Raw genomic sequence first — 21,245 nt, 5'->3', positions numbered from 1 at the left:
TTACCCCCCAATAATAATTATTCCTTAAAATGGTGCTCTTTTTAGGGGATGTGTACAAAGAACCTTGCAAAAAGCAGCCCAGACTCGCAGGAGCTGTGAGGGGTAGAAAGGTGGGTTCTTACCTGGCTGCACCCCTCGCAGCCTTTGCTGAATCACCTCCAAGCGATGGATGTATTCTGTGAGTGACTGTTCAGGGTCCTGAGGTGGCACAAGGGACTTTTCTGCAGCTGAACTCGGGGATGGATGCAATCTTAAAGAGAAAACAAATGATTTCCTCCTTCTCATGCTATACTTTCAAAGATATCCAAAAGTTACATTCATATAGTCAGGAATTCTGGGCAAATAAACTGGAACCACCACCATCCCTTCCATCTGTATGGCTGTTCCTAGAAACAAGAGCAGCAAAAGGCATCATTTTAGCCTACTCTGATCTACATGAGACCTGAGCCACCACTAATCCAGTCACACTGAGCACCAGTCAGGGCTGCTGTTATTAATATCCTGTTCCATATCCTACAGGTGACTTTTCTTAGCAGGGCTGTCAGAAACAGACACATCCCATGACAGAGGAATAGGGCGGGGTAGAATGAAGTCTTTTGGAAGTGCTTGCAGGTCTCAAACTCCCTAAAATCTTTTGTTAAATTCCACGCAAACCAGAAGACTACCTGGCTGCGACAAACACAGCCCCTAAATCACTCAGCAAAGTTAAAAAAATTTGAAGCACCCCCCATCTTTGCAGACTGACCTGCTGTGTGAGCGGGAGGAGGATCGTGGGGAGGGGCTCGTGAACCTTGCAGCACAGCTGGGTCTGTGGCACAGCCCTGTGTCCCTGTCCCGGGTAGGGGGAGAGCTGACAGGAACAGCTGGGGGCTGCTGCTCTTTCAGGACTTCTGTTCTAGCACCAGAGGCTGTGGAAAATATGAAGGGTTAAAAAACATGCAGTAGGAACCATTGAGAACAGGATACTATAAACATATCTAAGAAACCCATGAAAATGACAGCAGAGGATGCTTTGGTTTGATTTTAAATGCAGGTAAATACACTTTCTACAGCTAAGTTCTTGTTTGGTTTGTGTGGGGTTTCTTTGTCCTAGCCATATTTAACACAATTGTGATGCTATTTTGTATTGAGGTAGAAAGTGCAGCATTTGAGGATTCAAGTTTCTTAGGAATCATAACACAGTGGGTTTATGTAAAAAGGTGGCGCTTTCCTTTAAAATAAGTATTTCCAGCAACTTGGAAACAGTGAAAATTACCAAGTACCAGGTTGTATTAGATTATGTAATCTAAAAATGTGTATGCTATTTCATCTGCTGAAAGCTGTTTTTTGGGGAGATGTTTTATCCTCCTTACTCCAGGGGGGAAGGAGGAGGATGCCTCCTGATAATGGCCCAGCCATTAAAACCACGTGGGGCAGTGTTTCTTATCTCTTTCACCACTCCTCCATCCTCCAAGGGGACATCTTCTGATAAGGGGCCATTAGGGCCCCCCAATGACATGACACATTCCATCATCCCATTGGGAGATGCTCCACACAGTGGGGGAGGAGCCAGTTGTTCCCAGCTAGATAAAAACTGGGACTGAAGGACACAAGGGATCCTGTTTTTCCACTGGATTCCTGGAGGAAGACTGGACCCATCTCACCACCACTGGATTTTCTACAGGACCACCTCTACTCCACAGAACCACATCTGTTACTCCAGGAGGATTTATTTGGACTGCTTCCAACACCCTGACCAAGAGGGTGCCAGGTCGTATCCCTGACTCTGTCAGCGTTTTTTCCAGGATCCTTGTTTGCTTCCTTGCTTGTATTTTTTGTACTACTACATTTGTATTTTCCTTTCTTTTTTTTTTTTTTTTTAATTCCTAGTAAAGAACTGTTACTCCTATTTCCCATATCTTTACCTGAAAGCCTCTAACTGCAAAATTATAATAATTTGGAGGTTTACGTTCTCCATTCCAAGAGAGGCTCTAGTTTTCCCTGGCAGACAACTGTCTTTCAAAACCAAGACACAGGTAACGAAAAATACACTATTTAATCTGAATTTTGTTTAGCATTGAATAGGCACAAGTAATGGAATTTTACATTAGGGGCAACAGTTCCCCAATACTGGATGCTGCATTAAGATGTTTGTTGGAATTCTTACAGAGGCATTCATCAGTAACTGAAAGGAACACTCAAATGTTCCTCAAGTAACTCAAGTCCTTATTGACCTGCATCAGACCATCTATCCATCTGCTCTACAGATTTTCCCACTTTGGTTTTGGTTTTAAATTAACACATCACAGAAGAGAAATTACAAAGAAAACAACGTACTTGTCCAAACACGTACCTGTGTTACCTCCTGTACTGTGAGAAATGCTTTCACTCTGCGTGCTCTTCCTGCCAACTTTGTTCCACTTCTTCACCAAAAACTTTAACCTTGGCAAGAAAACAAATTTGTACAAGCATTAAAAATAAGCAGAAATACATTAAATTTTAATATTATTTGTTGGTATAGAACCTCTTAAGCAACATAAGCAATAACTGCTGTGGGAATGACAGGAGAATTCTTTAAATTCAGCCTTTAGAATGCTGGCTGATCCCATTTTACCCTGCAACAATCTTTGAACTGCTGAAAAGACTTGCTCGTCTTGGCTCTGCTCCAAATCTCCAGAGCTCTTCCCACCTGAGAGGAGGAGTCTGGAGGTCCTGCAGCCTTTGCTGTTATTATGGTATTCATATCAAAGACTCTGTGTCATCTCCTGATAGAAACTTGCTTGTAATCATTTTAACTAGACAACGAAATTGCTCAGAAATAACAACCTATTACATTTAAAACTGCTTTTTTTCCATTAAATGATTCCTGATGGATCCCATTCTGATACAAGACAGACTACCCAGGGACACCAAGGAGATAAGGGTCAGCCCCAAAGGACTTCAGTTGGTAATGCCCTGCACTGGTTCCCAAATATATTGCAGCTGGGTATCACTCAAGCAGCTTTTTCATAGAATTATGGAATGGTTTGGGCTATGAGGAGATCCTAAAGAAGCGCACCTTGTTCCATCCTCCTGCCATGGGCAGGGACACCTTCCACTATCCCAGGCTGCTCCAAACCCTGCCCAGCCTGGCCTTGAACACTCCCAGGGATGGGGCAGCCACTGCTCCTCTGGGCAACGTGTGCCAGGGCCTCACCACCCTCACAGGGAAAAAGTTCTTCCTAATATTCCATCTAAATCTACCCTTGCCCATCTTAAAGATGATTTTTTACAATTTTACTTTTTTTTTTTTTAAATTTTTTTACAAATCTTTACTACAGATCAAACTCAGCTAAAAAGTCATGCTTGAACCAATTCTGGAGATCGCTTCTGCTTACCATTAATGAAGAACAAGCCACAGGAACTATCAGATTTTTACGTTTGCAAGAAAACACCACATACAAGAGGCAGGGAGAGTTTAGGCTTTACCTTGAGATGGCAATGATGGCTCTGACTGCACACCTGAACTTAGTGAAGGGTCGGGAGTGTGATCTGGAGAGCTGCAGGTCTGCAGGAGATGGATAGATTCCCATGCGGGCGATGAGAGACAGAGTTGCTTGCTCACAGTCCTGAAACCCACCGAGCAGCAGCAAGAGGTATTTCTTCTGATAAACTAGAGCCTTTCTGAAGCTCTCTGCTCGAATGTACTTTCGATATAACCTCTGCAACTGCAGAAAAGAAAAAAAAAAATTAAAATAAGTTCTTTTTTTTTCAGCTACTCTTGCAAAAACCCAGCCACAAACAAGGTGTCTTCAGGTGAAATGTCCAGACTGAGGACACAGGAGCAGCCAAAACAATTCTATACACTGCTAAAATCCACCCAAATTTGGAGTGTCAGACCTCTTTAAATCTCCTGAGTATTTTCAAGCAAAATTGTCATACTCAAAACTCTGAAAACAGTTCAACTCTTTAATAAAGAAAATACATCTGCTTAAAAAAAAAAAAAATATTAGCCAGAAAGCATGGTGGGAGAGATGCATATCAGATTTGATTACAATCAAAGTGGCAGAAACATAAAATTTAAAATTAGTCAGCAGGGATTAAAAAAAATTTAATGTATTTTTTATTGCCAAAGCTTAGACAAGAAATCCAAGTCTTCCTCTCATTTAAGAGTGGAAAGAAATTCCAAAGATCCAGATTACTTTTGATGCAAGTTCCTGTTTAACACTGAGAAAGTTCCAGAGAAACTTCTCTGATGAGGTACATATGGGGAAAGTTTCTAATTTAAAATAATATATCAAACTGTTCATCTAGAAAATCAACCTTTTAAAACAGCATCTGAAGATTACAGCATTAAGTGAGAGAAAAATGCCATAATCTGACAGATCCCTTTTTTCCCCAGCAGATCAGGCTGAAATGATACCACCTGGCTGTGGCTCTCCCAGCTCCAGAGACCCCCTTTGCTGGCAATCCCCATGATTTTACCTTAGGATTGGAAGTTTCTGCCACTGGTTTGTTTTCAATTTCAGCATTGGCTTTAGCCAGCTGGGATTCTGCCTGTTTCAGCATGTTCTGCAGCATGTTCCTCTCTTGTTGCCAAGCCTCTCTTTCCAGCTCTTGAGCAGGGTCAGCATCAACTGTAGATCTCATCTAAAACAGAAACCTAAAGGAAGTGAGTCACAATGGGTTTTGCACATTACTTCCACAATCAAACATCTCAAACCAAGTAATAACCCAACTTGATGACAAATTAAAACATAGTAACAATGAGCCCGAAAACCAGCAATGGTATTCAGGTGTCAAACTGCACAGTGGGAAACTGAAATGCATGAAAAGCCCTTTTGACTTTCATCTGACTTTCTTCTACATCCAGAGGCAGCACAGAAATAGTGAAGATGTCTGTGTATGTGCAAAAACAACAGAAACAAGTTGTGAAAAATTTGGAAAAAAATCACACATTCAATTCCGAGAGTCTGTTGTCCAGCAAAGCTGTGGCTGGCCCATCCCTGGAAGTCTCCAAGGCCAGGCTGGACAGGGCTTGGAGCAATGTGATCTAGTGGAAGGTGTCCCAGCCCATGGCAGAGGGTGGAACAAGATGGGCTTTAAGGTCCCTTCCAGCCCAAAGCATGCTGCGATTCTGAGTTTTATGATAAGTCATTTCTTGTAGGAATGAGACCCAAGACTCCAGCTCCAATTCTTCATGGAAGTTCTGCCTCTGTAACCCTCTTTGTATCAACTACAAATTTACTGGTCATCAGTTATATCTGGGCATGATGCAGGAGATCACAAAAGAAATAGATTTTTTTTTTTTTTTAGGTAGCTGATGTTTTATCTCTTGCAATAAAATCTATACATTAGAGAAGCCAGTACAAACAACTGACCCCAGATTTTCCTAGCAACTTATTTCAGTACAGTCTGTAGTATCTGAAGGAGTTCTACATGACTCATCTACGTCCTTGACTTCTACTGCAACATTTGGCAGCTGATTGACCAGACAGCTCCATTTGGCACAGATTTTCCAAGCTGACATTTTGCCAGGTTCCCTGTCTGATACTCCCCATTTTATTGCAACTCAAGGGGGGAACAGCACAAAATTCCTTTGGTCTCCTGAGCACATGGTTCACTTCCTTAAAGGGAGGAGAAACTCAGGGAGGAGACTGAAGGAAAAGGTGATTCTGGCAAAATAAAAAAAAAAAAAATAAAAAAAAAATCAAAGCCTGAAAAGAGGGCAGAGGAGGGATTGTTTGTGCCCACAGAAGAGAAGATATCAAGATGGAGTTTTTGCTCCTAAGCTCTAGACAGGCATGAAAAGTGCTCTACTGAACACTTTTTTTGTTAAACAAAATTTAAGTCGGAAAACTTGAGTCCTTTTATTTTTGTGTGGTCACTCCCTGTAGGAGGGAACTCAGCTCCAACAACAGTTTTGTCTACAGTTTACAGCTCTAAAGGTTTGTGAGAAGAAGGCTTAACCAAAATAACCCCAGGAACTTTGAGAAGAGGCTGCATCCCTCTCCTCAAGGCTGGAGATGATCCACCTGCCAACCACCTGTGTGGCTGCACAGGTGACAGAAGGAAAATATTAACTGCATTTTGTAAGCAGGTAGACACAGGGAGAGCTGCAACATGCCGAGGCAGCTTGTCACATATCAGACTTGTGAACAGAAGGTACAAAAACCTTTTCACATATCAGTCACAGATCTCTGTCTACTGCAAGAGAAAGACATGAAACTGCAGTTATCTGGAGAATCAGGTGGAATCAAAAGTTATGCTTTTATGTATTTTGTATCAATAGACCTGAGCTTGGTCTTTAGTAATCTCTGGGCTTGTGTAAAATATTTGCAATACTACAAACTTGGGTCAGAACAGCCCTTCTGAGATTACAAACCACTATGCTGCTTTTTGAAAAGTACTTGGCATTTTGGTGAAAAACAACAGTCTTTGGTTGCATGAAGAAGATACAACAACACATCCCAAAGCTTGTGATCCTTGGACACATTACATATCTAGGGAAAAAATGCCCTCAGAAGCAGACTGCAATAGAACAAAACAGAATTTGATATTAAAATACGTTAATATTTTCCTTACCTGAGATTTAGGAGGAGACAATAAATCTGATTTTAGCTCCCTTAATGTCTCCAGTAAAGAGGCTACAGCTTCATCATTTGATGCAGACCAGTCATTAACCGTTCTGTTAGACAGAAATACCTTTTCAGTATCAGATTGATTTGTAAGAAGGTTAACACACATTTAATTGCTTCTTCCCACTGCATGACCTTTAAAGTTCTGAGGCTTTACTTATGCAATATTTACCACACAAGTTGCTACAAACACACAGAGAAATGTGCAAGTTCTATTAATTTTTAAGAATTAAAAGAGCTAAAGGCTCTCCGCCATGACCCACGCAAGTTAAGAAGCATGATGGAAAGCAAAGTGCTCTTTTATGAACTCACTTATCTAGAGTTTTATATATGAACTCATTCAGATGTGCAGCCACAAAGAGCAACTGCTGCCTTATCTTCTCCAGCTGTTGTTGCTGCTGTTGCAAGTGGGGTTTTTCAGTTTCTTTTGTCACAGGCTGTGTGGCACTCCCATCTTTGCTTGAGGTACACAAGAGTTCCTCCTGACAGTTTGGAGTTGGAGGATTTCTTTCTCTTTCTTTTAATACTGCCAGTATTTCCTGCAGCTCTTTAATTCTTTGTTCATCCCTTTGGTGTTGCTGTTCCAAGTTTTGCTGTTTGAACAGAGTAAGTAGTAGTTAATAGCATCTTATATAAGTGTCACCACACCTAATTAGCATACCCATCTGGTGTTCTTTAACTGCCAGACACTCTGGGGGGAAGGCTTAGAGCACTGCTTTCCAGGGCCACCAGGAAGCCATTTAGTGACACTGGAGTGGGCATTGTCTCCATCCGAGGAGAAACCAATACTGCCTCAAGCCTTGACTGGGATCCTAGCTCAAAATAAGGGCAATGACATGAAACCTAGTTTGGTTCCATCCTGCATCTAACCCATATTTCATCCCCACCTGTGAACAACCAGCAATCCCCAGCACAGGGAGAAATTTAAAGATCAACTTCCATCAACAATAAACCCAGACACAACCCCGTGAAAACAGCTACATTTCAGAAAAGCAGGACAAGAGCTCATTTAATGCTATAACAGAAGGAAACATTCCAACCGAAGAGCACCATCCAGAGGGTTAAATCCCAGTGTGTGGTTATTTCAGTGTAAGGCAGAGCATTCTCACCAGTCTCTCCTGATCTTTCTGCCAGTCCTTCTGTTTCTGTAGCTCCGTCTGTTGCTGCTGTTTCCGCTCTCTCTCCCTCTCCTCTTTCCTGTTCTTATCTTGCTCTTTAAGCAGCTTGAAGAGTGACTGCAGTTGCTCCCAGTCAAGTTTCAGCTTGACCTCTCTCTCCCTCTGGGCCTCCAAGGAACGGATCACCTCTTGCTTTTGCGCCTGAAGAGACTCCAGGGTGGCTCGCAGTTTGTCACTGACCTCCCTCTCCTTCTGGGTTTCCTCGCAGCAGATCTGGACCTCAGCCTCCAGCTGCCTTTTGGACAGGATGGCCTTCTGGTGCATTTTCTCAATAACAGCAGCAAGCTCCATGGTTCGGGCCCTCTCCTCCTCCAGCTGGGCTCGGAGCTCTCGGACGAAGGCTTGTTCCAGCAGTGACTCCCTGTGCTGGCAGGACGCGCCTTCCTTCACTCTCAAGCTCAACTGCTCCGTCAAAACACGCTCGTGATTCAAGGAATCCAGGAGCTCCAAGGAGCGACTCTTCTCAGCATCCAGGTTTCTCTGGAGCTCCCGCAGTTTGGTCTGCTCCTGGGACAGCAAGGCTTCGCAGCGGGAGTGCTCAATCTGCAGCTCCTTGCGGAGGTTGCCTGTCACCGTTCTCTCGTGCTCCAAGGACACGAGCAGCTGGCAGTTCTGCACCGACTGCACATCCAGGGCAGCCTGCAGCTCCTGGGCAGAAGGGGGAACACATTAATACTCCAGCACAAACGCTCATTTGTGGCACTGGCTGGTATTTAGGGATTTTCAATCTCCTGTTTTATATTCAAGACTTAACTGGAGTAGTTCAGGTTTTAAAAAGTTTAATTTAAAACTACAAGTGTCAGAAAAATGCTCCTTAGCAATCTGGCACCGAGCAACAAATCCAAAAATGTTAATGTATCTGCCAGTACATTATTTTATCTTCGGTTAGTAAGACCCTTCTTATGAAATCACTACTTTTTACATCATTCAGTCCCATTAATAAGTAACATCTGAAACAGCAAAACCCTGCTGTTTTAAAAAGAAAAATCTAAGCAGTAAGAGTGGATGTACAGCTTCAGGACTTGGTAGCCCATCTCTTCAAAGCACAGTGATAAATTGTGATAAATTGATCACAGATTGATTTTCTGTGATAAAAACAATCACAGAATGGTCTGGGCTGGAAAGGACATTAAAGCTCACCTCATTCCCACCTTCTTCCATGGGCAGGGACACCTTTCACTATCCCAAGCTGCTCCAAGCCCGGGACACTTCCAGGGATGAGGCAGCAGCGACTGCTCTGGGTAATCTGGGTGCCAGGGCCTCCCCCATAGGGAAGAATTTCTTCCTTGTATCTGATCTAAATCTTTCCCTTTAAAGTCGATTCTGGGAGCCAGCCTCTCTTCAGAAGGAAAGGCAGGGACTCAAGGGGCAGTGGTAGGGCACTGCAGACAGTCAGAGCCGGCACTGCTGTGCTAGTAGGGAGGTCTACCCTGCCCCCCACCCAGCCAGCACCATTTATTATCTCCTAGAAAGCCAGCTCAGGTGCTAAATGACAGAAGATTTCCATAATGGGGCTTCAATGAAGATTTGTAAATGCCAGACTCATCTTTCCAACAGCCACCCTCAGCACTTTTCTCCTGGCCTTGGCTACTCTGTCCTCCTTGCATGAGCAGGTTTCTGAAAAGGAGGAGGATGGTAGCAGCATTTCCTAACCATGCAGCAGTAACAAATATCCCAACAAAAATCACTCACAAACCTCAACACCTACCAGGAAGACAATAGGAGAAGTCAGACTACAAGGAAACAGAATTGTGTTTCCTCACTTTGGAAATTTAAGCAGGATTGTTTGGAGTTCTTTGAGTTTAGTTTTGGGGTTTAAGAAATGGTTTATGTTAAATCTTCCTACTTTTCCATTTACTGTAGGACCTTTACAAACACTGAGTCATTGCTATTCCAGTCTCGGAGAGAAAGCTGTTCATTTTTTTTCTGTTCTATTTAGAAGAGAACAGGACGACTTTGGTTAACCTCCAAAAATACATTTTATATTGAAAAGGCTCCACTGACTCTCTGCCAAAGCCATTTATCATTGGGTGGTTTTCTTTATAATCTCAGAGATCATACACCTCACACCCTCATGGTAAGTTTGCTCTGGAATTAAGGGTGCAGCTGTGGGATCTGGCTGTCCCTACTCAGCAAGGGGCAGTATGCAACAAGGGAAAATGGGAAAGGAAAAAACACTAAGATGTAGGAAAATAAAAACAAAAACAAAAAAAATCCCAGCACAGCATTCAACCTTGGTTCATTTCTGCACCTGCAATTCATGAAAGTAACTGAAAGCTTTGACTCTGTGAAAATTGAGGAAAGTGCTGTGCACATTCAGAAAAGGGATGGGGGCTTTAACAGCTGCTAAACAAAAACCAGTGGAGATGAAGACGACTGCACAAATAACCTGCCAGTTAACGTCATGCCCCAGGGGAGCTGGGCGTTACCTCCATGGCCTTTGTCTTTTCATCCTCTGCTTTCCTCTGCTGACGCTGCTGTTCCTCAAACCAACCTCGCAGCTCAGATCCCTTCAGCTGCTCAGCCTGCAAGTCTTCAAGTGCAGCTGCCAAATCCTTTTCTTTTTTTTCCAATTCAACACTGCAAAGTTCAAAATGACATTTCTATGAGCGGAACAGAACATCCCTCACCAGCATCACAAGCAAGACATTTTGGGTTGGTTTCTCTGAGTTCTTCCTATTGATTTGTTTCTTTAAGGTGGCCTCTATTCTTTCTAAAGAAGGTCAGTTTTCAAGTCACAGCTAGCTAGCACCTGAAAACTTTTACCACGCTGCAAGATAAGCTAGAATTGCTCAATTTGCCAGCAATTAGGAGATAGGTTATTTATCCTGGCAAAGCAAAGCTGTTGTCCTGCGAGATGAGAGCAAAATATTGGCATACACTAAGAAGGGAGTGGGAAAGGAACATACCCAAGATGACAGAATTTAGTAAAGAAAACATAACCCTTAAAAGTGGGACACCCTAGCTTTCCTCCCTGTGTTTCCAAGAGCTAAGCCCTTTATGGATCCAATTTGTAGAAAGCTCTTTCAGACCTGCTGATAAATAAATGAACACATCTACTCACCGTAAATGATTTATTTCCCTCTGAAGCTCTTCCAGGGATTTCTGCAACCTTTCATTCTCTTGCTTACTTCCAGAAAGCTCTGATTTCAGGGATGCTTTTTCTTGATTCAGGAGATCACATGTTTCAGAGGATCTTTTCTGCTCCTCAGAGAGGGTGCTGTGCAAGTCACTTACAATAGATTTTTCCTGCTGAAGCTTATACTCCAATAATTCAACTAGGATAAGAAAACACTGTAACAGTTATTTGTATTACAGAGACCTTGACAATATGGTATCACTTACACTAATTCAAATTAGGAAAAAAAAAATCAGCTGTTTTGAAGTGTTCTTGTCTGAAGAATTCATCTCTTTTCAAACATGAGAGGAATCAGCAGAAAGATGCACAAACACTATGATTCTATTGTTGTGATATTCTGTAATATCACAATGATAGAATGGATTTTAAACCTCATTAAACAAACTTAGCCACTTATATAAACATTTTATGACAGGAATCACTATATAGAACCTGTTTTGCCAGCTCTGTTCAGGCTAGTGAGTTAAGAGAAACAACTCTCCCTAAATTTGGAGGTTCCTGTTTGATAAGTACTTAAAAATAATTAATGTACCTATGTTTACAGTATTACGTAAATAAAATTAGCAATAAACTTCTGGATTTCCAGTAAACTTCCCTCTATTGGAGTAGTGCATGTACTGAATCCTGAATGATAGTGATGGGAAAACAAAAAGAAGGAAAAAAGCAGTGTTTTGCTTTGAAGAGAGATGTTTATTTTTGACCAAGGCCACTTGCACTTGTTTCTTTACTACATAAAGGGAACCTGCTGTGAAAACCAAGGCTTGCTTATTTAGTCAGGAACATGGTTTAGGAGGGGGCTTGGCACTGTTTATGGTGGGACTCCAAGGTGTTAAAAGTCTTATCCAACCTTAATGATTCTGTGATTCTTTACTAGCAAACATATAGACAAACAATTCTCTGCAAACAAACAGGGGTTTCACTGTCCTTGCTGGGTTTCCTCCATGTGTACACTATTTCAGTTCTTTGGCTTATTTTACAGTTTCTTTTTGTTTTTCATAGATTTGTCTTAACTACTGATATGAGAAAGAGCTGCTAACATCATGGGCTACCTGAGTGAATTCAGTAAAACAGGAATTGTACAGGATCCACTTCTTTGGACTCCTTTTTTTGCCTTCTACCTTCGAGGCAAAAAGGAACTGATGTAGAAGACAGACAGAACTGACAAAGACAGTAAGAATTACCTTTCCTCCGGAGCTGGTGTTCCTGTTTGTTCCCATGATCTTCAGCCTTGGTGAGGGTTTCCTGTAGCTGCTGGAGCTTCTCCTGGTTCTGGAGATGTGTCATGCGGAGCTGAGCTCGGAGGTCCTGGATTTCTGAGAGCAGGCTATTCCGGTCCGAGGAGAAGAGGTGCTCCACAACCATCTGCCTCTGCTCCTCCTGAAACAAACCAAGGCCTATTCAAACTGCAAGGCTATTTCCATACCTTCTGCAAGGATAAATACTAAGGGAACTTTTGCATTACAGGTTTTTACGGAAGCACTCAAATTACCAAGTTCACGCTTCACATTAATGCAAAACGTTAACATTATGTAAAAAAGAAAATCCCCGCTTCGCTTGCCTTGTTGGGTTTATACATAGCAATTACTACAACCTAGAAACTAAATATTATAGCAAAAAAGCTCCACATTCAGAATTAGTTCAATATACACCCTTTGCAAGAGAGGTTTCTGAAGTTCTAGACAAATGGGAAGGAGAGGAAGAATTCAACCAAGTATTTCCTGTTCACTAGCACAGTCTTTGTTGATGGCAGCTAAAATAATCAATAGGCTTTGTAACACCATGTACAGAGTGCAAGAAAAACACTACCACAACAGAAACTCTAAAAGCTACTGATCCCACACACACAAGATTTAACAACAGAAACAATAAAAGCAAAAAAAAAAAAAAAAATCAAAATAAAAGACAACAAAGAAATCATTTATGAGCAGCACACTTTAAGGGCTTTTCATACTTGCTGTTTCATTATATACTCCAGCTTTTCCCCTAATAAACTTGCATCACCAGATGCAGGATTGGAGAAGTGAGACTTCAACTCAATTTGCAACACATTTCTCTCCCTCTCGAGCACACTCTGTACTGCTTGTAGAAGTTCTCCTCTCCAGTCAGCAGCAACGCCTGAAGTTTCCTGTTAAAATATATATTTTTTAAATGGCATCTCTCTCAACCACTAGCCCAGTGTCTTTCATACCAAAAGAGTATATGTTAATTTAAGCACTTTTAGAAGTGTTTAAAGAGTACTGTCCCTTACTCCTTAAACATATATATACACACACGTATAACATGCTTCATAGCATATTATACATATAATATATATATTATATATATTTATATATATATACACACACAACCTGGTTCCCTTGCTTTAAAGGGTATTTTATTGCCATACCTTGTCTCTATCTGCCACCTTGCTGAGGTAATCCTTCAGTGACTGGATAGCATCCAGCAGGGATAATCCCTCCTTCTGCCAGCCCTCCACTGCCACTCGGGTCTGAGGGATGTTCTGCAGCTCCCTGAAACCAAAGGGATGCTCTGACAAAGCCAATATTTTGCGGCTCTCCTCATACACCATCTTCAGCACGGCCTGAGAAGAATGAAAAGAAAAAAAAAGATAGATAATATTAGGAAACAGACATCAGCATCCTGGCAGTGTAAGAGTAGGATGGGATAATTACTAGACAACAAAAGTCAGGTGTCTGTATCAACACACTAAAATGCAATTAAGCATAAATTACTATTTATGCCAAAGGGCTGTACTCCACCTTTGTTTCTGAACCATTTAGCTAACTTTTCTGGGAATAAATTAAATGCCATGAAGTCTGAAGCTATGTTAATAAACCCCAGCGATGCCAGAAAACTGAATTATGTATTTAGACAACCTTGGCTTAATTTAGCAAATTACGTACAAATATCAACTCCCAAAATAACCAGTTTTAATAATTTACAAAGTGGAAATTGTTTCCTCTGACATTGTCAGGCCAAATAATATATTTTAAATAAATTCCCTGTTCACAAACTATTACATCATGCACAGATGTTTCCTGGCCTCTTTTCAAGGAAGGTCACTGGAGATTTAAATCCTTTTCTTACACACATCTCTTCAGAAATATCCCAGCCTCCATGTGGATCTGTTCCTCATTGCTACGCACTTCAACAACACCACAGAGTACTTGTATTTAACTCTTGATATTCTTTCCTTGCATTTTTTTGTTTTAATTACTTTTGAACAAACTTGAGTGGCTTTTCTGTCGCTGCAATCAAAATGATGATTACTTCAATAATCAATGAAAACCTTTAGTAAGCATTAACATCAAAAGCACAGTAAAGTGTTCAAACTAAACATTCAGTACTGGAATATGCACTCAGATTGTACAGCCAGTAAAGTCTACATTGATGCTCCACAAAAGAAACTAAAAATCTATTTCTTTAGGTAAAATAAAATTCACCTCTTCCACAAAGTCTCCGACAAAGAATTTTTTAGACACAGAATGGTTTTCAGTTGGAAGGGACCTTCCCTTCCAACCTTCCATATCTAGTCCAACTCTGCTGTGACAGGCACGAGGAACATTTTCTATTATTTCAGGTTACACAAAGCCCCATCCAATCTCATTTTGAACGGATTCTGGGATGGACTTCTAGGGATCCACCACCTCTCTGTGCCAGTGTCTCATCACAAGAAATTTTGTACTTATGTCCCATCCTTTTCATGATCTGACTGGGCAGTGAGGTGAGGCTGAAAGATCCGTAGTTTCCAGGGTGCTCATTATTAAGCTTTTTAAAATGAGTGCTATGTTTCCCTTTTCTCCAGTCACTGGGGACTTAATCTGACTGCTGTGACTTTTCAAAAATGATGGAGAGAGGCTTGGCAATTGCAACTGCAAAATTCCTCCAGGACTCTGGGAATCATGCCTTTGGGTCCCATGGACTTAACTATATCCAGGTTCCTCTGGTGGTCTTGAATCTGGTCTCTTACAACAGGAGGGACTTGATTCCTCCAGTCCCTCCCTCATCTAATTTAAAGCTTTTCTTATAAATTTGGCCACCTTATTGATGGAGACACTCTTGTCCCACTTGGTTGGGTGAATTCCACAAGCTCCTAATATTTCTGGCTTCTCAAAGGTAAAGTATTTCTTTCTTTTATTATCCATGATAATAAAAATGAAAACCTTGAGTACTGCACCAGCTGCACAGCCAGGCATTCACCTCTATCCTGGTCCCCTTCCTCTGACTGGGAGGACAGGGAAAATCCCATGGACCCAAATCTTTGAACTGCCCTGTTACAGTTCTGTTAGACCCCACACATGTCTATAGGGTCTAATATATATATAATCTATAATCTGTAGGGCTCACTCAGCTTGGCAGCTTCAAGGATACCACAAATACAAGCTGCTGGTAAACAACAAATTTTTCTAGAGAAAGTATCTGGATGGCAAGAGGGTGCTTCAGTGCCTCTGAGTAAGGAATCTCCAATCACTAACACCTGATGTACTTTTCTGGTAGCACTGGTTCTAATGCCGGCCGATGGTTTCACCAGCTTTGCATGTTTGGCTTTTCTGGGATCACATCAGTTATTCCGTGTGTTCTTCCTTCTCCAACCCTACAGCATCATGCCTCTTAAGGGCAGATAGATGGAGGAAGGATCTTCCTTCTGACTTGAGCAGATATAAAGGCCCAGTCTCCACCTTGTGAGTTACCTGTGCCAGTGTTCTTGAGTGAGTTTGAATTCAGCCTCACCTTCCCTTTGCACAAGTCTTCCTCCGTTGTGCTGGGCAAGCTGAAGGAACCTGCTCAGCATATCAGGAGGCAGGATTCACTTTCTAGGAAGGATGTTTCTTCTAGTTTCTTATCACTTGAGAACTCACCTGTAGCCTACTGTATTTTCTCATAGATGAGAATTTCTCCCTTTCTGTAGCTGGAACATTTGAAATGGCTGAGTGCTTGCTCAGCTAACCAAAGAGCTCTAGGCATATGCATTCTTCAACTTTCCTGACTGACTAGAGTGAAGTGAGCACTCACTGCTCAGCCTTCTGTATATATTTCTCATGTTGTTTGAACTCCTCTGACCTCCCCCTGCACACCTTGCAATGGTGTTTCCACAGCTCTCCATCACAGCAGGATGACAAGAACAGGCAGAGGAGCATAATGTCAAAGCTATGGTTGCTTCTGAAACAACTTTCTGTGAAGCCTCCAAGGCAAACCCACACAGCAGGATAAGCAGTCCTGGCAGCCCCTCATTCTGAAACAGCACCAGTGTTGTCCTAGCAAGACTAGTTCAATTCTAGCAAGTACAAGCCAATGTCAGTAATGTTGTCACAAGAGATGCAAGGACAAGAACCGTAATCAACTTGAAGTTTAAACCATTACAGAACAGGTTTTAGTGCAAATGTAGCAGCTCTTTTATATTACCATTTCATTTTTGCTGTCCAGTTTTAATTTGCTGGTATGCTCATATTAATCATACATTACCTTCATCTGTGGTGAGAGCATTTCCTTTTCTTTCATTGATTCCATAATATCTGGAATCATTCCCCGGTATCGCAGGTAAGCCATGACATTGGCATCTAGGTGATCTGATGTTTGTAGCTCCTGCTTTAGATTAGCTGCCAAATTTGAGCTGGTATCTGAAGGAAGAGACAACCCCCATCCCCACAAAGTGTTATAAATATGGAGAGAACTGGAAACTAGAACAACCACTTGTAAAATAACCCTGATTTCTTCTGCTCATAAGAATGCAGGGTCAGATTGAGTTGGTTGGTTGAGATCTCAACTAACCTAAGTTAAAAATCAGTAAGCTGCCTTTAGAACCAGAGAAAATATCATAGTTAAGTCAGGACTCACATAACCCCCCTGCCTCTGTCCTGTACATAGATGAGAAGGTAAAAGCAGGCACAACATACATATATATATATATATGTATGCTTCTAAACAAAGAAACACCTGCCTAAGGCACAGCTTTCCAATACAAGACCCACAGTAAAGGAAAATGGGAGAAAGGAGAAACATGTTTTAATATTGAATTTAACACAAGGTAAAAGGAATCTCCAAAGTTCAACTTACTGCTGCCACATCCATCGCTCATCACAGATGCTCTTGATCTTTCATCATCTTGTAGATCAGAAGGGGTTAAAGTCAGATTATCAGCTTCTCTCATCTGCTTGAGAATAAACTGTTCACGTTACTTTGGTTTTCTGAGGTTACCTGTTGGTTTCTGCATTTATGACAACTTCCTTACTAGTGCGGATTTTAGCAAATGCCTACTTGATCCAAGAGTTAGAGATGGCAAATACCATGATTAATGCAACACTAGTGCTCTCTGGAAGCCATTCCATCTCAATTTTTTCTTCTTTTAATAGTCTTAAGACACCTATACTTGTATTTAATTACCCATCAAAGCAAGGCACAAAAATATACAGCCAAAGATAAATTTTCTAAAGTACAGACTTTATCTTCCTGTGAAATTAGAGAATACAGACAATATATGTATATGTCTACAATATGTAAAATATTGCCATTAAAAAGAAAAGCCTCCATGCTCCAGCTTTGAAAGAGTCTCTTCTAACACTCAACAACAGACTGTTGAAGAAATGGAGAGCTGTTATAGTACACTGAGTACTGTGGTAGCAGAGGTTTAACAGGTTTAGCTCAATTACTGACACACTGTTATCACAAATTTATCAGTTATTATCACAGTAAGAGAAGAACTAATAATTCTGTGTCCAGAACTTCATTGGGCCCACTTCCAGCAGCGTGTAGGTTTCTACTACTTGGAGCCTGTGGCCCCTCAACGATCCCAGGGGGACAGAACTGAGCAGTCTTGTTTAGTACGAATTAAATCAGACATGAAATATCACTCACCAGAAACTTCTTCTCCATATCTTCATCATCATTAACAGAATAGGTGCTTTCAGAGAAAGTCGGAGATTTTCTATCTACTCCCACCGCTGCATCCCCACTGCCAGTTTCATCCAGGTTAGAATAGCCCAGTGACACTGAATTATCTCCTTGCAGAGATGACCTTGTGTGCACAATTTGAAAATCTGTGTTTTCAGCTTCTGAGAAGGGGGTCAGGTGAAGCACTGGTTGAAATTCCATGCTTATATCTTGCTTTCTCATGACTTCAGGCGAGTCCCATGAAGACATACTTGCAATTAAACTCTGATAATCTTTTGGAGTTTCTTTCTCTATGTGCAAATTCTGTTTTGGTGAATCAGGAGTTTGATGAATTTCCAACATTTGCTGGCAATGCTTTTTCAAATCTGGATCCCCTCCAGAGCTGGGGATCAAGTCCAACTCTTGGTGTAAGATATTTTCTTGTGATTGCTCAATCCGTGTTTTTGGATTTTTGTTGTGAATTGTTAAGTCAAACACAACTTCATCTTTTTCCTATAATGAAATAATACATATTAATCGTTTAATGGAATTTGAGTAGGATTTTACAAACTGAGAAACATGTACTTAAAGACCTTTTAGAATTGATTGATTTTTCCTTCAATTGCTTTATCTAAGTAATTTTAAGATAAAATTACGCTTTCAAATCTCTGATTCTGTGACTAAGTCTAAATAACATACTATTTGAGAAGATACTTTAGTTCATTTTAAACCTGTCAACATGGAAATTTTGTTTCATCCTCCATACCTGATAGTTTCAGATACAGTGAATAATTGTTATCTCGGTCATTTTAGACCATCACCTTAATCCTTCTGTGTTAATCATCCCTCTCAATCATCTGTTTTAAGCCTAGTGCTAGCTGCCCAGACTTGACTCATTTTGCTGCTCCTCCAGCTTTCATTTTAATCCATTTCCTAATTTTCACATTGTTTCCACTTTGGAACCCAAACATAACTGTAGGAGGGGTTCTTTGCTCCTTTAAGAATGCTGTGTTACACTTTTGCTAATACTAGGATGAACTAGATCCACAGAAAAAAGTCTATTGTAGTGAATGCTTGAAGACATGGTAATTTATTCGCTTTGATTCAACATCTTCTCCAATTTTGAAAATTATCTCTCCTCAGCCTACTTAAAAACTTCTAGCACTTAAACATGGAAATATGTGTACTGACATAAAAACATCAATTTAAACCTTTCAGAGTGTGAGTTTCTGCTTGAAAAGTCATTTTTTAAAAATCATTTAACTGCCCCCAGCATGCCAGCATTCCCTGATATCCTTCAAAATGTATCCCTAGTTGTATAAACAACACGGTCCAGTAGCCGCTGGACTGGAAGTCTGCTGCCTTGTACAGACACATTCCACGGTCTGAAGTGCACCAATCTGCATGGGGCATTTAACACTCTTCATTTAACACTCTTCCCACCTATTCCCTTCTCCTGAGAGATTTCTGGAGCAGACCCTGAATGTACAGTGTCACCCAGGCACTGATGGCATTGCTCCAAACTTGTACTTCCAGGCAAATAAAAAAATATAAACACCAGGAATGATCACATGCTTTGCATAGCAACACTCCTAATTTCCACTTTGAAAATGAACATGCCATCATACATAACAATTATCCTATCATTTCTTTACATGAGTCGCCTGCCTTGAATGATTAGTATAACATACTAACAACAGGGCCCTGAAAATCCACATAAGCCTGACACTGAATGTTTTTTTCCTTTCCTGTATACTCAAACTCTTCATATAACCCCTCTTAACTAGCACTCATCACCTTTGAAAGCCAGCCTTTAAAGACAGTAACTTGGTGTATGACAGATTTCTACAGCTCTCTGAAAAAAGGGTCACCTGGGTCCTACTGCTTTCTAAAATTGAGTGATTTAGTAAGAATTTAAGATTAGGTTTCTTGGAGCAATTGGTTCTAGAAAAGATTCGGAATAATTACAAGAAAGAGTCACAGTAAGTAAGAATTTCTGAAAAGAAAAGGAAACATCATGAAGTGTTTTCAAGTAGTTCTCCAATACAGCCATGAAGAATGGCAAACAGTCTTGATAGCTCATGGTGGGCTCCTTGCTTGGCTTGCAGATGCTCACCCTCTCACTCTCCATCCTCAATAGATCAGGAGGGGAAAAAAATAAGCTGGGAAGTGCTCACAGGTGGAAAGAAAGAAGGGATATTACCTACTGACTACTCTCACAGGCAAAATAGAGTAAATTGGGGAAAATGTTTTTAATCTATTAATCTAGAAGTAGATTATTCTAAAAATAAAAATCTCCACAACAAATAATACTATTAAAAATCGAATCACGTACCAGTTTAGCAGTAGGGGAAGCCAATACTCCAAACGACTGATGAATATTTGCTTCTAATTCCTGCATTCCATTTTTAAGGGCTGCATCTTTTCTTTTACTCTGGCAGAATGGCTTGAGAAATTTAGTCTCTTCATGACCTACTTGCTCTGCCAGCTTGCAAGACTCCAACTGTGAAAGAATTTCAGCTCTTTCCAAGCGTAAGGCTTCGAGCTCTTTCATATGGGCCTTGATTTCACCTTTCAGTTTTGCAGTGCTCCCTTGCAGTTCCTTGATTTCTCTCAGATAAGCTGCTTCTTTCTGATTCAGTGCTTGCACCTGGAATTCAAGTCTAGAAACTTCTAATTGAAGACTGTAAGCATCTTGTGCCTGACTTGCACCTCTCTTTTCCAACTCTGTTTGGAGCTCTGCTACCTTTTCTGTTAAGTACTGCAGCTCAGTTGTGTCAGCTTCTCTTTGATCTGCCATTGTCTTCATTTGCATCTCTTTCTCTAGAATATTTGCTTCCCTTTCTCTCACCTTGTCTTCAAGTTCTTGAACTCGAGATGTAGTCATCTTTGTCTCAGCCTCTCTCTGAGACAAACGAGTTTGGGAAACGCTGTATTCCTCCTGAAGTGCCTGGTGCTGGATCCTCAGGGAGGCGAGCTCTGCAACAGACTGCTCTGACGACTCTCGCAACTGTTGGCATTTCTTCTCCAGAATTTCCACTTCTGTTTTGAGCTGCAATTCCTTTTTTTCCAGTTGCTGCTGCAGAGCTTCTTTAGAAGCTGAGACAAGCTCCAGTTCCTCCTGAAGTTCTCTCACTTTGGAGAGTACTGATGCATTTTTTCTGTTTGGATCAGCATCACCCTGACAATCTACCAGTCCCTTCTCCAACTCGTTCTGAAGGTTTTCCACTGACTTTTCCAATGCAGCTTCATAGAAATAAACTTGGTTGTCACTATCTTCATGACATACTGGTCCAAATTGTGCCAGCTCTTTTTGAAGCTTCTCAATTACTCCATGGAGTTGCTCCACCTCTTCCTCCTTGTCCTTACGCAGCCTCTCCTGGTCAAGGCGAAGGTGCTCGACCAGTGATCTGAGCTCTTCAGTTTCAGGTGTTTGGTCTTCTGCAGCCTAAGCAAAAGGAGAAG

General features: G+C 41.2%; 1 protein-coding gene across 5 annotated transcripts in view; it reads right to left on the bottom strand.

Annotated features, from left to right (window-relative positions):
- Positions 1-21,245, bottom strand: part of PCNT (pericentrin) — a 71,925-nt gene that overhangs the window by 1,813 nt on the left and 48,867 nt on the right. For 3 of the 5 annotated variants that reach the window (XM_040069101.1, XM_040069115.1, XM_058421287.1), the window contains 17 exons: positions 20,116-21,228; positions 17,766-18,293; positions 16,968-17,064; positions 16,377-16,531; positions 13,300-13,494; positions 12,865-13,038; positions 12,095-12,290; positions 10,839-11,052; positions 10,204-10,354; positions 7,706-8,422; positions 6,909-7,189; positions 6,544-6,646; positions 4,444-4,608; positions 3,448-3,686; positions 2,333-2,421; positions 746-908; positions 123-250 (listed from right to left, as the gene is read on the bottom strand). In XM_040069101.1, the coding sequence (XP_039925035.1) occupies positions 123-250; positions 746-908; positions 2,333-2,421; positions 3,448-3,686; positions 4,444-4,608; positions 6,544-6,646; positions 6,909-7,189; positions 7,706-8,422; positions 10,204-10,354; positions 10,839-11,052; positions 12,095-12,290; positions 12,865-13,038; positions 13,300-13,494; positions 16,377-16,531; positions 16,968-17,064; positions 17,766-18,293; positions 20,116-21,228 (4,708 nt within the window). The remainder of the gene's footprint in view (positions 1-122; positions 251-745; positions 909-2,332; positions 2,422-3,447; positions 3,687-4,443; positions 4,609-6,543; positions 6,647-6,908; positions 7,190-7,705; positions 8,423-10,203; positions 10,355-10,838; positions 11,053-12,094; positions 12,291-12,864; positions 13,039-13,299; positions 13,495-16,376; positions 16,532-16,967; positions 17,065-17,765; positions 18,294-20,115; positions 21,229-21,245) is intronic. The other 2 variants (XM_058421286.1, XM_040069116.1) reach the window with 1 other exon arrangement.

This window comes from Hirundo rustica, chromosome 7 (genome assembly GCF_015227805.2).
Source record: "Hirundo rustica isolate bHirRus1 chromosome 7, bHirRus1.pri.v3, whole genome shotgun sequence".
Taxonomy (NCBI): domain Eukaryota; kingdom Metazoa; phylum Chordata; class Aves; order Passeriformes; family Hirundinidae; genus Hirundo; species Hirundo rustica.
This window is presented reverse-complemented; position numbering and strand designations above follow the sequence as displayed.